This window comes from Saccostrea echinata, unplaced genomic scaffold (assembly GCF_033153115.1).
Source record: "Saccostrea echinata isolate AGI-Se365-2 ecotype Australia unplaced genomic scaffold, CSIRO_AGI_Sech_v1 ptg000008l, whole genome shotgun sequence".
In the NCBI taxonomy this organism is placed as follows: Eukaryota; Metazoa; Mollusca; class Bivalvia; order Ostreida; family Ostreidae; genus Saccostrea; species Saccostrea echinata.
In genome coordinates, this window is record NW_026889757.1 from 5,734,891 (window position 1) to 5,749,549 (window position 14,659).

General features: G+C 34.3%; 1 protein-coding gene across 5 annotated transcripts in view; it reads right to left on the reverse strand.

Annotated features, from left to right (window-relative positions):
* Positions 1–14,659, reverse strand: part of LOC133180976 (peripheral plasma membrane protein CASK-like) — a 91,828-nt gene that overhangs the window by 31,635 nt on the left and 45,534 nt on the right. For 3 of the 5 annotated variants that reach the window (XM_061315463.1, XM_061315461.1, XM_061315465.1), the window contains 5 exons: positions 14,407–14,582; positions 9,438–9,557; positions 8,571–8,651; positions 6,684–6,780; positions 6,038–6,159 (listed from right to left, as the gene is read on the reverse strand). In XM_061315463.1, coding sequence (XP_061171447.1) covers positions 6,038–6,159; positions 6,684–6,780; positions 8,571–8,651; positions 9,438–9,557; positions 14,407–14,582 — 596 coding nt within the window. The remainder of the gene's footprint in view (positions 1–6,037; positions 6,160–6,683; positions 6,781–8,570; positions 8,652–9,437; positions 9,558–14,406; positions 14,583–14,659) is intronic. The other 2 variants (XM_061315464.1, XM_061315462.1) reach the window with 1 other exon arrangement.

Sequence of the window (14,659 nt, forward strand, 5' to 3'; positions counted from 1 at the left end):
ATGATACAGAGGTAAACATTAATTAAAGCTTTGATGCGACTTTAAATGGAAATAATTTTCATCACATTCCAAGCTGTTTGTTCAGTCAATATCAGCTCCCACAGTCCTTTTATGTTTGACTCTTGACCATATATCACTAAAACACATTTCATCAGTACTGATTTTTATACTTCATTTACACAGCATCAAAGGAAAAATATGACTTCAGTTTAAATTCCAGATCCGACTTGGATATTATTTAAGAAAACATCAAATAACAGTAATCAAACATTACAATTTCTAATAATGCATCTCCATTCAAACAGACCCATTGAAGCATCTCTCCCTCTGTAATTTGACTAACCACTGTGCATTCAGTGCACTTTTCCCCAAACTAATTTGGGAATCAGGTGAATAGCATGCCAGAAAATTTTTTCCTAAACAGAGCTCTGTATGTATTCTGAGGGGTGAGTTACAGTTTACTTATAAGGTCAGATGGCTAGAGTTATACGAAAAATTTTCCAGTGGGATTCTGAGCCCAATAATATTATTGATGCACAGTGTAACTCATATACATTGGTATTAAATATACTACATAGATTCTGACTTCATTACATTTCATCTGTGTATTTGGGCAGTCATGAATGAGGGGAAAAACATAGCAGAGACCCTAATAGGATCCCTATGCAAATAGTCTCCAGTCATCTAATTGTACATTGAGAAGGGACTTTTTATCTTTTCAAAATGATACTAACACTCATCAATTTTCATTGTACAAACACATTAATGAAAAGGACCTCTAATTGTTGGTAGATAAATATATCATGCACCCTAATTTAAACTTCATTTAACATGTTTATTTTTACCAAGGAATAATCCCTTGCTAATGAAATCAGGGGATTATGGAAAAAAAAATCTCTTTACTGTCACTCACCTATATTTTCTCTCAAATTAAAGGAATCAATACACCAATGAATTGTTTCAGTTATTAACCGAGATTTGCAGTTTGTTTTGAAAGAATAGGATACTGATCTTAATTTGGTTTTGAATTTTTTTTTTAGGGATGCTGAGCAGTCTATTAGAATAGAAAACTTTCTCCATTAATTGTCAGATATGTATTCATTATATAATCAGGTCACAAAATATTGTGTTTCAAACTATATGTAATCTCCTGCTGCTTTGTCAATTGTGGCCTTTGTTATACTGTTCAAGTATTCATAAAACCTTTAGAGAGTTTATACTTCTTTCAAACAAAATTAAATTCAAAGCATAACTCTTCTGTAATTAGTATTTAAGTTAAACTGGTTCCTTTATACACTTGGAACTGAAAACTGACAAATTTAACCAATTAGATATTGAGTGAAAAAATTAGTATAGAGTCCAATGAAGACACTTATTTTTCCAATTCTCCATTTTAATTCATATATTATACAATGAATACTTTCTTCTATTTAGCTTGAATAATGGTTGAATATTGACTATTAGTCTTGTTTTCGTCTATTTATCGTGTCAGTTATAGCTGCACACAATTATGACAAGACATTATTATCCTGAGTGCTGGAGAGAAAAAGCTTTTGACCAGTCTTCCTTACTTAGAATCAGGAAACACATAAAAACAAGGGATGTAAATTTCTTCTGTTTATGTCAAAATCGGACACTGATGATTACTGGCGAGCTTTCTGAAGCTGAACACATAAAAATCATCATTATATACAACAGTCTCATTTGTACCAGATATGGATTTCAAAAGAAAATTGGCAGAAGGAAAATGAAGATTAACGCAGAGAATAGCTTTTATATTTCTAAAACAATGTTTTGTGACAGAAGCCATTACTAATAGGATAGTTCACCCTGCAAAAAGTTATTAGTTTATTTAGTGATCAACTGCTGCTGCACAAGATAATGGCACATGCAGCTCCTAGTGCTGACTGTTGATGGCTTTTTGAAAAATTTGATGTTCTTTTGTAGAAACTGGTTTCTTCTAGAAGATGACATGGAGATCATAGAGTCCTTATATATAATCACCAGAAATATAATGAGCTTTTATGGAAATTGGTCAACTGACCTAAAATTTATGACTATAACTTATTAAGCAAGTTTTTGAGAGAAGAATCTGTATAAATTACTGTATTAGATGTAGATTCGAGTTTGTTTAAATCATGACCCCTGGGGGTAGGGTGGGGCCATAATGGGCAATCATATTTAACATAGGAGTATTGAGGGAAAATCTAATTTACTGTATTAGAGTTGTCCCATAAAATGCAAAATTTTACACATCTTAGTTAGTTTTTGTTAAAAGAAATCAAAAAGATACAGAGGTGTGTAGATTAGAGGGGCCTTACTGAAGGTACACTGCTTACACACAAGTTTCATCTTTTCTGACCCAGTGTTTCTTGAGAAGAGGATTTTTAAAAGATACCATTAATTTTCACTAATTCTTAATTATCTCCCTTTGAAAAAGGGTGTGGCCCTTCATTTGACCAAACCTGAATCCCCGGCCTTCACCAAAGGATGCTCTTTGCCAAGTTTGGATGAAATTAGCCCTGTGGTTCTGGAGAAGAAAAAGAATTGTAAAGAGTTTACAACAACAACGATGTCATTGATGACAACAATGACAGACAGCAGAAAATTTTGATCAGAAAAGCTCATTTGAGCCTTCGGCTCTGGTGAGCTAATAAAGTAACATTTGAAAAAAACTCAGTGATATAATCAAGCTTGCATCATCTGTTTCTACAGAGTATACAGTATAATTTGTCCAAACCAGACACCAACAGTTCTGTAAAATTTGGCCGGATTAGACAGAATCCGGAGTGCAGGAAAAATGCAGGAATATACTTGAAATATATATTGTTTTATTAACAAGTACAATGCATATGTTGGGAAAATACAATTAAATGACAAAATTGTTTGATATTTATGGAGTCTTAAATTATCCAGAAGTTAATCGCAGGACTTACTGTCAATTATTCTTTTTCGTTCAGAAAGTTTGAGACTTTCAACGTGAACTGTTAACGGAGTCAAAATCTATAGACATGAGTATATCAAGTGTGGGTTTTGCAAGTTGGAACTTAATATTTTAATACCCATAAACACAATTATTTACGGTTTGATACTTATTGAATTGACATTTTAATTTTTATGTAAACATTTACGTAGTCCCTTCAATGTTATGGCGCCATTTTGAAATGAGCTAATTTATATTTTGATTTGTAAATCGTGTACCTAAATTGTCATTGATTTTATGTTAAACAGTGTGATATGGAGTTGAAAGCAAGTTTAACATGTAAGCATTTTTTAAAAACTACTTGTAACTTTACTTTATATTTCTTCAAGTGGGTTGTGTCACCACCGCGTTTCAGTTCATCTAATGACACTTATGTAAACACACGTTAGCACATGAAAGGTGTTAACTGCATTGAAGTGATGCAGATAATTCTGCGTGGCCGGATTAGAAGAAATAATTACTGTTAATTATGAGTAGTTGGGACCAATTTGACCGTTCGGAATACAGAATAGACAGTATCTGGACTACACAGAATTTTTTATAATACATTTGTTAAAGGAGTGCATGGGACTAAAATTTATAGCCGAAATGAACAAAATTCCGGAGTACTCAGAGTCCGGATTAGACAAATTTTACTGTACCACTTTACTTCATTAGCATTATAGACATTTCATAAAAGTTCATTTGTATTTCTGAGTTAATTCTGATGGGACTTAAAAATATGCTAATTGTTTTAGAATTATCTGAAACTATCCACATAAAATCGGCTGAATGTAATACACTTCTCATGCACTCATAGGCAGAAAAGGCTCTAGTATCTTTATCAAGGTTTTCTAAAATTACCATTAAATCACATTTATTTTTCAAAGCATTTGATAATCAGACACAAGTGATATACAAATCTTGAAGGAAAATGTCAGATTCATCAGTTGTTGCCAGAAGTGTCTAGTTATCCTATATCAGCTGTATCTAGTATTTCTTATTCTTAGCCCAATATACCACCCACAAATCAATAGATGTAAAAAGATCTGACGGTTCACAGACAAAGCGAGGCTACTCTTTACAGCACTACCTCTTCACAAGTTAATTTGGCAAATATGATTTCTACGCATACTTTTTATTTCTTTTGATTTACTGCATCTTCAAATCATTTTCATCCATATGTGATGAATCTTTATGTAAATTTAAGTGCATGAATACAACTAATGCAGGTTGAACACCATGCAGTATAATTTTTTCTATATATAATCTTACACAATGTGCAACTTTATAATTATTATAAGAAGATAAAATACCTCTGGGTTTATTTTCATTCATATCATGTTAAATGCTTTAGATGTTTTAGTATCCAAAAATACATAGCCATCCAGCTTTGTTTTGGTGGAAGTCGAGCAGGTGCTTGAAAATGAAGTGGAAGCTCTTATAACACAGCACAAAAATTCAACATGCCCCAAAGACTATTTTAAAATATGTTTAAAAAACTTAGTTTTCACATAATTTGTTCACCCCATAAAAGAATTCAGCCCTTGTCTAGTGCAGAATTGCATGAAATGAAGACAGATAGTTGTAATGTGATTTACTTATATCTTTTTTATTAGCAACTTTTACATTTAATTTTTAAGTTAAGAAAAATACAAATTTGGTACCCAACTTATTTTACTGACATCAAATACAGTAAGCCAGAATTTGTACACCAGTCTGACATTTTATTTGGCACTGTTTGTATAAAAAAAGAATATTAAAATAACATATATTAACCAACAATATGGACTTAGAATCTGATGATCTTGTTTTGCTGTTTATTTCTATGAAATTTCACGATTTTGTGATTGATACACAAAATTGATAGCCTTTTCTGTGACAATGTCCCAGAAGGAGAAAAATATAAATAACAAAATGTTTACCTAGGATTTTTTCACAGTGACTTTCAAATCGTCAAACCAAAATGTTCATACTACTTACTACTGTAGCCCATTTCTGTCCCTTTTATTGTTCATTCAACTGGATTAAATTAACCTTACAGCAATATTAATCTCATGGCCATGGTCACAGCAGATGCAACATGTAAACCATTATTTTTTTTATATATAATTTACATATAGTAAAAAAAATAGGGGGGAGTGGCAGTTTCTAACAACTGAGTTATATCGCTTTATAATATATTAAAATCAAAGCACTTTTGTGCTAAAGGAAATAGGTCCAGCAAAGATTTATATACTATATACCCTCCTCTAAAAGAGTTGAATATAATCTGACCTTTGTGTCTTTGTAAATTTATTAAAGAATACTGGTTCATCCAAATTTCTCACTCATTTTCAGCACCAAATTCAGCTTATTAGGAGCAATTAACCTTCTTTTCTCTCCAAAGTTTCATTTAATCATTGAAACACAGTTTTGTTTTTTCAGAAGCTTATGCAATTCGAATATGTGGTCTGCCAACTCATTATTGTTGCCTCATCAGTCTGGTTGGTTTTTCTGCTAACTAATAAAATAAATCTCTAATTCCCTCTTCTCAAGATCTTTCTGGAAAAGTCAGTAAAAAAGCTCATTGGAAAATCATGAAAAGTTGCAATTGATGAAACTATGCCTTCAGCTTGCTCCCTGCATCCCTGACTGCAAAAATGTCTGCACACTCCAGCCAAAAAATTTAACATGGAAGCCAGTGCCCTGGGGCACAAGAAATGAGTTAAGAGGATAGAATTCAAAATTAAATCCTCCAGGTAAATGTTTTATATGCCTTGGTAAATTTTTTAAATATAGATACCAAAAAGCCTTTTTAATATTTCTTTTTGAGTTGTCTCCCTTGTCATATACAAAATCTTTGTTAAAACTAGTGAAGACTACTGGTAATACTAAATCTTTCACCAAGAAGTGCAAAATTGTAGAATTTTGAAGACAAGTATAACAAATTCTAGCAGAGCCCTCTCATTATCAGAAGACATTCTAACCCTAACCCTGGGTTGGGTTAGTTAGGCATAGCTTCTTAAATAAATCTCTCTACAATCCCAGAGTTTATTCCTGTCTCCAATTCAGTTTAAACTTCTTTGTACTCACCAACAACAGAGCATGCAGTTTGGTATCCTGGAAGACTTTTTCGATGAGGTCTTTTTCCTCGCCGGTATAATCTGTTAGACACTGCATCTCCTCCAGGGAGTCCAGTACCTGAGACACAGCTCCTTGTGTAAAAAAGAAACCCTCTTCATCATCTTATACAGCAATACACAGGTATAGCGATTCAATGCTTAGATAAAAATATTTACATATTCAGATTTCTTTGTCCGAGATAGAATTACAAATAATAAATAATTTGACTTCTACATAAAGCTTTTGTTTCATCGATAGGCCTGGTTAAAAAAATCATGTGCAGGGCATGAGAGAAAGAGAAGTAGCAGAGCTTGGATTGAGCTCTTTTAATTTACAGAATCATGTAAATATAAGGAATAACTGTCAGATTTTTTGGCTTGTGTGATAATTTGCATAAATGACGAAGACAAATTATATCTTAGGCAATCAAAAATAATATTTATCAATTTTATTTGATGTACATCATCACGGAAATCCCAGTTCTAAATTGAAAAATAACTTCACAAAAATTGAATTTCTGTTTTACTTTGTATTGATATGGCAAGTAAGTTTTTTTTAACCCATTCCACTATTTCACTAGGTATTGTTTATTGGAAAAAGAAGGGAGCTAACTCACCAGCAGAAGTGACCTCTTCTTCACTCAAGTCCGGAACAACTGGGTCATTATAAAATGTGTTCCACTTTGAACTTGACACAGCTGCCATTATTGCACCCTAAGAAATGGTTTTTGAAAATAAGATTACTTGAATATGTCTGAATCATATTTTATACTTTTTTAATGCAAAATTTTGTTAGCTTAGAGAAGCAAATATGAGAGTTAGCAAAAACTTATTCACCAGTCAAAAAGAAAACTAGAAATATGTACACAGGACATGAATGCCTAGCCAAGGGCTCATAAATAATACAACATGAAAATTTGTATTAGTGTATTAAGTTTGATGAAAATATCTTGAATAGTTTATTATACACAATAAATAGTAAAGTCAAAGGTCACTGGGAAGGTCAAGGTAAAAAAAAAATTGGACACAGTTGATAAATTCTCACCAAATTATGTACCATTGCATAAGCTTACATAAAAATATCTTGAACAGTTTCTTTGAAACTGAGCTAAATGGAAATTTATGAATAGTGAGGTTAGGAACAAGTTAAGGTAAAAACAATTTGACGCAGTTCAAAAGCAATCACCAAGATCAGCATATGAAGTTCGATAAAAATATCTTGATTTTTTTTTTGAAAATGAACTAATTGCAAATTCGTTAAAAGTGAGGTCAAAAGGAAGGTCAAAGTCAAAAATTTTTCATGTAGTTGAATAGCTCTCACTATTATGTATCAGCATATGAAGTTTGAAAAAATATATCTTAAATAATTTCTTTGAAACTGAGCTAAACACAAAATAAAGAAAAGTGAGGCCAAGATCAAAGGAAAGGTCAACGTAAAAAATATCGATGCATTTGAATAGCTCTCAGCAATATGTATCAGCATATGAAGTTTGATAAAAATATCTTGAATAGTTTCTTTGAAACTGAGCTAAACACAATGCTAAGAAAAGTGATGTCAAGATTAAAGGAAAGGTCATTGTCAAATAATGTTGATGCAGTTGAATAGCTCTAATCATTATATATATTCTGTACATGAAGTTTGATAAAAATATCTTGAATATTTTCTTTGGAACAGAGACAAATATAAAAAAAGTGAGGTCAAGGTCAAATGAAAGGTCAAAGTAAAAGATGGTGATGCAGTCGAATAGTTCTCATCATTATGTATCAGCATATAAATTTGTTAAAATATCTTTAAAAGTTCTTTGAAAATGAACTAAACGCAAAGTGTGACAGATGGAAGAATGGACATGACAAACATTACCGGTATATGCCCCGGCCATATTCATAGCAGGGCATAAAAACACTATCATTTTTTTTATTGAAGCTTGTAACATATTAGCAAAGATTCTTAGTGCCAAGTCAACAACAAAAAAAGACTATTTACACTTTAAGCTTAATCAAAATGGGTGGGCTCCTTGACACATAATTTCTTGATCTGAGGACTTAATGAACAACTTTATGGCCTTGACCTTTTTAATGATTTCTTAATGGCTTATCTAACCATATGATGACATTTTCTGCAGAACATCTTTCCAATCAAAGAGTAATCAAGCATCTCTACATTTGGTTACCATAGAAGTTGACAATCATTGCCATGGTAATCAAATTTCATCTGCTGTGTGGTCTGGGAAAGCATGTAATGACTACTTCTCCCCTGCCTCTGTTCCTATGCAAAGCTTATTTGTCTAGTACATGTGTATTCTTAGCCATGTTCTTTCTAATTTTTAAATTCTAAGGGTTAATTGCTCTTTAAATGATTCTGAGAAATAAACATATTCAAGGTACTGGTAATTTTTTCACATTAGAAATTACAATGCCCACATGATTACAAATCTTTCACAGAAAGCAGAGCTCACTAACTTATTGATATCAATCCTTTCTAACACAATTTGTTCCTGAATTACCTTCAATTTCCTCCTAGAATTGAATTTTTTCAGTTCCTCCACCGTCTCCTGTAGGTGAACTTTGGGGATTTTTCCTCTCTCCTAAAAAGGAAGTCAAATCTCAGATATATCTTAAGAACCCCCACTGTCCTTGTACAATCATCCATTTTCAAAAACTTCTGACATATTACATGGAAGCACAGCATTAATGTTCAAGCAATGTTTGTCATTCAATTTACATATACTGTAGTATTCAAGGTTCTCAGAGATCGAGACTATCAGCTGATGTTGCAACACTACAAAGAGCATAAAATATGCTTCAAGTTTTAACCACAACTGGGTTGGGCTTTTTTTTTGCCTTAATTCTTACTTGTTACTATACATTCTCATGCACATTTCTAATTAATGATGATGCACTTTTGGCAGATTAATGAAAAAGATACACGGGTGAATATTGATATTTCACACAACCCATTCACTCAAAGGGTTAGCTTTAAACCAAGAATTAAGGAAAAGGGATGAAAATTATCAAGCTAGGTAGATTTATATACAAATGAATGAACCACTAAAAAGCAAACAAAATATAAAAAGCCCATGAGTCACAGAGCTCAGCCTAGATCCAAGTTACCTTGTAATTAAAAATGACTGAATAAGGGAAATTTAAAACAGGGCAAATTTAAATAGGATAGCATTATCTCTTAAACAAAACTGTGTCTGGGTGAATTTAAAGCATGGAAAAATCATTTACAAGTGTTATATAGCTTGTATACAATATTCATTGCAAATGAAACCTCTTGTTGTACCCCCTCCCCAAACACCCAACACAAAATGTTGACAATCAGCTATTGACACTATTGATTGCTGGATTACAAATGTGTTATAAAATACCTTGATCCATGGATGCTGTAATGCTTCCTCCACAGTGATGCGTTTCTCTGGATCCACTTCCAACATCTGACTGACTAAATCTTTTGCATAGTTAGAAATATTGAGCCATTGTTTCTTCATCTGTAAAAGAATACATTCCTACCCTGTAAATCAAATCCTACACTAAACAAGATGTGTTTGTGAAACACTTATGCTCCCATGTGGCTGCTCAAGGCCAAGGTTAAACTTTATCAAATGTTGGTCAAACTCCAAGGTCATTGTTAAGAGTTCAAAAATGTAGATACCCCAAGAAAGGTCTTGTCACAAGGAATACACATGTGAAATACAATAGCCCTAGTATCAACCATTCAGAAAATATAGCCAAGGTTAAAGTTTTTTTTCAAAAAGAAAGTCATATTTCAAGGTCAATCAAAGGACAAAAAACAAGAGGCCCATGGGCCACAGCGCTCACCTGAGTAACTTTGGCCTTGCTGTTTTTCACCTGATTTCTCTCCCCCCCCCCCTGTAGTACTTATTGTGGCCCCGCCCTATCCCCAGGGGTCATGATTTGAACAATTGGAATCTACACTACCCCAGGATGCTTCCAAGTAAGTTTCAGCTTATCTGGCCCAGTGGTTCTTGAGAAGAAGATTTTTTAAGATTTTTCCTATATATTTCAATGTAAAACTTGGATTCCCTATTGTGGCCCCGCCCTACCCCTGGGGGTCATGATTTGAACAATTTAGAATCTACACTATCCCAGCATGCTTCCACATAAGTTTCAGCTTTTCTGGCCCAGTGGTTCTTGAGAAGAAGATTTTTAAAGATTTTTCCTATATATTTCAAGGTAAAACTTGGATTCCCTATTGTGGCCCTGCCCTACCCCCGGGGTCATGATTTGAACAATTTAGAATCTACACTACCCCAGCATGCTTCCATATAAGTTTCAGCTTTTCTGGCCCAGTGGTTCTTGAGAAGAAGATTTTTAAAGATTTTTCCTATATATTTCAATGTAAAACTTGGATTCCCTATTGTGGCCCCGCCCTACCCCTGGGGGTCATGATTTGAACAATTTAGAATCTACACTATCCCAGCATGCTTCCACATAAGTTTCAGCTTTTCTGGCCCAGTGGTTCTTGAGAAGAAGATTTTTAAAGATTTTTCCTATATATTTCAAGGTAAAACTTGGATTCCCTATTGTGGCCCTGTCCTACCCCCGGGGGTCATGATTTGAACAATTTAGAATCTACACTACCCCAGCATGCTTCCAAGTAAGTTTCAGCTTTTCTGGCCCAGTGGTTCTTGAGAAGAAGATTTTTAAAGATTTTTACTACATATTTCAATGTAAAACTTGGATTCCCTATTGTGGCCCCGCCCTTCCCCCGGGGGTCATGATTTGAACAATTTAGAATCTACACTACCTTAGGATGCTTCCAGATAAGTTTCAGCTTTTCTGGCCCAGTGGTTCTTGAGAAGAAGATTTTTTAATGACCCCACCCAATTTTTGTATTTTCTTGATTATCTCCCCTTTGAAGGGGACTTGGCCCTTCATTTTAACAAATTAAACTCCCCTTCACCCAAGGTTGCTTTGTACCAAGTTTGGTTAAAATTGGCCCAGTGATTTTTGAGAAGAAGTCGAAAATGTGAAAAGTTTACAGAAGGACGGACAGATGGACAGACGAACGGACAGACAGACGGACGGACAACAGGTGATCAGAAAAGCTCACTTGAGCTTTCAGCTCAGGTGAGCTAAAAATAATGGTACCATAGGAAAGATCTTGTCACAAGGAAGGCATAAGTGAAATACATGTATGAAAGTCCTAGCAGCAACCACTCAAAAGTTATAGGCAAGGTTAAATTTTTCTCAAATGTACATCAAACTCCAAGATCAAGGTCATGAGGTAAAAAAAAAAAATATACATATGATATATGAAAGTCCTACATGTAGCACATACCTTCAAAAGTTATGGCCAAGGTTAAAGTTTTTCAAAAGTAAGTCAAGTTCCAAGGTCAAGGTTGAAAAGGAAACAAGAGGCCCATGGGCCTTGAATCGCTCTTCTGATTAACTGTACAACCTATCACTTCTATTTGAAGCCTCGAAGTATCCTGTATATTTACATAAACCCTTGAAATTCCAATTCACACTCTGAGAACCCAAGATGATTCTAAGCCAATTAGTACCGGAGATTTGCTCAAGGTGACCTACTTATCACTTGTCATTCTCTGAGGACCCATCAACTAAGTTTGATGACTCTAAGCCAATTAATACCTAAAATATTTTTTAAAATTATAATCATAAAATTTTATAAGTAGGTCAAAGTAACCTACTTTTCAATTGTTTTACTCCAAGGACCCAAGATGCATCAACTGACAAAGTTTGATGATTCTAAGCCAATTAGTACCTGTAATATTTAATTAAAGCCATAAATTTTCAAAAGTAGGTCACCATGACCTACTTTTCAGTTGCTGTACTCCGAGGACCAAAGATACATCGACTGACAAAGTTTGATGATTCTAGCCAATAAGTACCCAAAATATTTAATTACAGCCATAAATTTTCAAAAGTAGGTCACAGTGACCTACTTTTCAGTCAACCTACTCCGAGGACCAAAGATGCATCAACTGACAAATTTTGACGATTCTAAGCCAAATAATTCCTGAAAATATTAAATACAGCCATAAAATTTCAAAAGTAGGTCACCGTGACCTACTTTTCAGTTGTTGTACTCCGAGGGCCCAAGATGCATCAACTGACAAAGTTTAATGATTCTAAGCCAATTAGTACCTGAAATATTTGATTAAAGCCATAAATTTTCAAAAGTAGGTCACCGTGACCTACTTTTCAGTTGTTGTACTCCGAGGACCCATGACGCATAAACTGACAAAGTTTTATGATTCTAAGCCAATTAGTACCCGAAATATTTTATTAAAGCCATAAATTTTCCGAAAGTAGGTCACGGTGACCTACTTTTTAGTCGACCTACTCCGAAGACCCATGACGCATCAACTGACAAAGTTTGATGATTCTAAGCCAATTAGTACCCGAAATATTTAATTAAAGCCATAAATTTTCAAAAGTAGGTCATGGTGACCTACTTTTTAGTCGATCTACTCTGAAGACCCAAGATGCATCAACTGACAAAGTTTGATGATTCTAAGCCAATTAGTACCCGAAATATTTAATTAACGCCATAAATTTTCAAAAGTAGGTCACTGTGACCTACTTTTTAGTCGACCTTCCCCGAAGACCCAAGATGCATCAAATGACAAAGTTTGATGATTCTAAGCCAATTAGTACCTGAAATATTTAATTATAGTCATATAAATTGAAAAGTAGGTCACGGTGACCTACTTTTCACTTGACCTTTTTTGAGGACCCAAGATGCATCAACTTACAAAGTTTTATGATCATAGGACTTAAAATGTCCAAATTATGCCTCTAAAATGCTTTGAAATCGAATGCCTGCAAAGTTCAAAAAGTAGGTCACTGTGACCTACTTTTTAATAATTATGTTTTTTGGCCCCAAGATGCATCATCTTACAAGATTTAATGATTCTAAGCCTCCCCGTATTCGAATTAATGACCTTAATTGTTTTAAAAAAGATTAGCCATTAAATTCAAAAAGTAGGTCAAGGTGACCTACTTTTTAGTTGACGTACTTTGAGGACCCAAGATGCATCAACTGACAAAGTTTGATGATCATAGGCCTTAAATTGTTCAAAATATGCCTCTAAATCATTTTGAAAAAGAATGGCCGCAAAATTTAAAAAGGTCACCGTGACCTACTTTTGAGTCAACATGATATGAGGTCCTTAGATGCACCAACTGACAAGATTTGATGATCCTAGTCCTTATAGTAAGCAAAATATCAACATTTTAATAAAATGTAATTTTTGGTCAACTTTGAAGTGGCCTTGAGACCACGCCCTTTGCCCCAGGGTAAATCCCCGTGCAAATTTTAATCTACAACATATCCTCATCCTTTTGTGTAAGTTTGGTGATAATCTGCCCAGTGGTTCTTGAGAAGAAGATTTTTTAGCAACCAGTACTTTTGTTTCTATTTTCCTAATTATCTCCCCTTGTTAAAGGGTCACAACCCCAGTTTTAGTATAAAAGGGAGCCCTTGGGCCAAGGATACTCTGTGACAAATTTGACAATAATTGGCCAAAGGGTTCTTGAGTTATGGCCCATATTCTAAAAAGTTTACGCACACCGCACACCGCACAAATGGCCATAGCATTAGCTCTTTGAGCCTTTGGCTCAGAAGAGCTAAAAATGTTGGTACCCTAGGTAAGGTCTGGACACATGGAATATACATGTGAAATATAAAAGCCCTAGCTCCAACTGTTCAAAGTTATGGACAAGGTTAAAGTTTGGTAAATTTTTGCAAAAGTAGGTCAAATTCCAAGGTCAAGAGGTCAAATCTTTTGGTACCCAAAGAAAGGTCTTGTCACAAGGAATACACATGTGAAATATGAAAGCTCAAGCATCCACTATTCAAAAGAGCCAGGTTAAAGTATTTGTGGACAAAAAGCATTAACAAACAAAGAGACAGACAGACGGATGGACAGACCAAAAACTATATGCCCAAGAATCTTCGATTATGGGGGCATAAAAACTGTGTTTGTGGGAAACCTGTCAAATGATATGCCTCTGGTGACAGAAAATTTTCATTGGCATTTTGGCATTCTGTTGACTATGAAGAATGGTAAAGTATGTCTCTTAATTAAAATTTATGTCACATTTCAGATGTCAAACGAGACAGACAGGAAGCTAAATAAAAGACTGCCGTGGAGATGAAGTCTTTATAGTACACCACAATAATTATAACACATGACTATAGAGAGATGTACTGCCTTAGAAGATACCGGTAACCAGTGGTGCAGTGTAAGCTGCATACACTACACCACAAATATAACCGTTTTGGCATGAAAGCTAAAATCAAAACTTCAGCACTACATATTAAACAGAGTATCTCTGTTCACCTACATGGTAGCTGCCTTTAACAATTTGTTCAAACAAGTGGTCTTTGGTCCCGACAAAAGGTGGATGACCTCCTAGGAGGGTAAATAACATGACTCCACAGCCCCACACATCCACTGGTTTACCATAGGGCTCTCTCTTAACTACCTCTGGGGCCATGTACTGGGGTGTACCAATGCGACCTGTCAAAATGTGGTAAATATTTAATACAGCTTTGAAATTGTATATCATCTATGGAAGCCTCTTGATAATAAAGAAA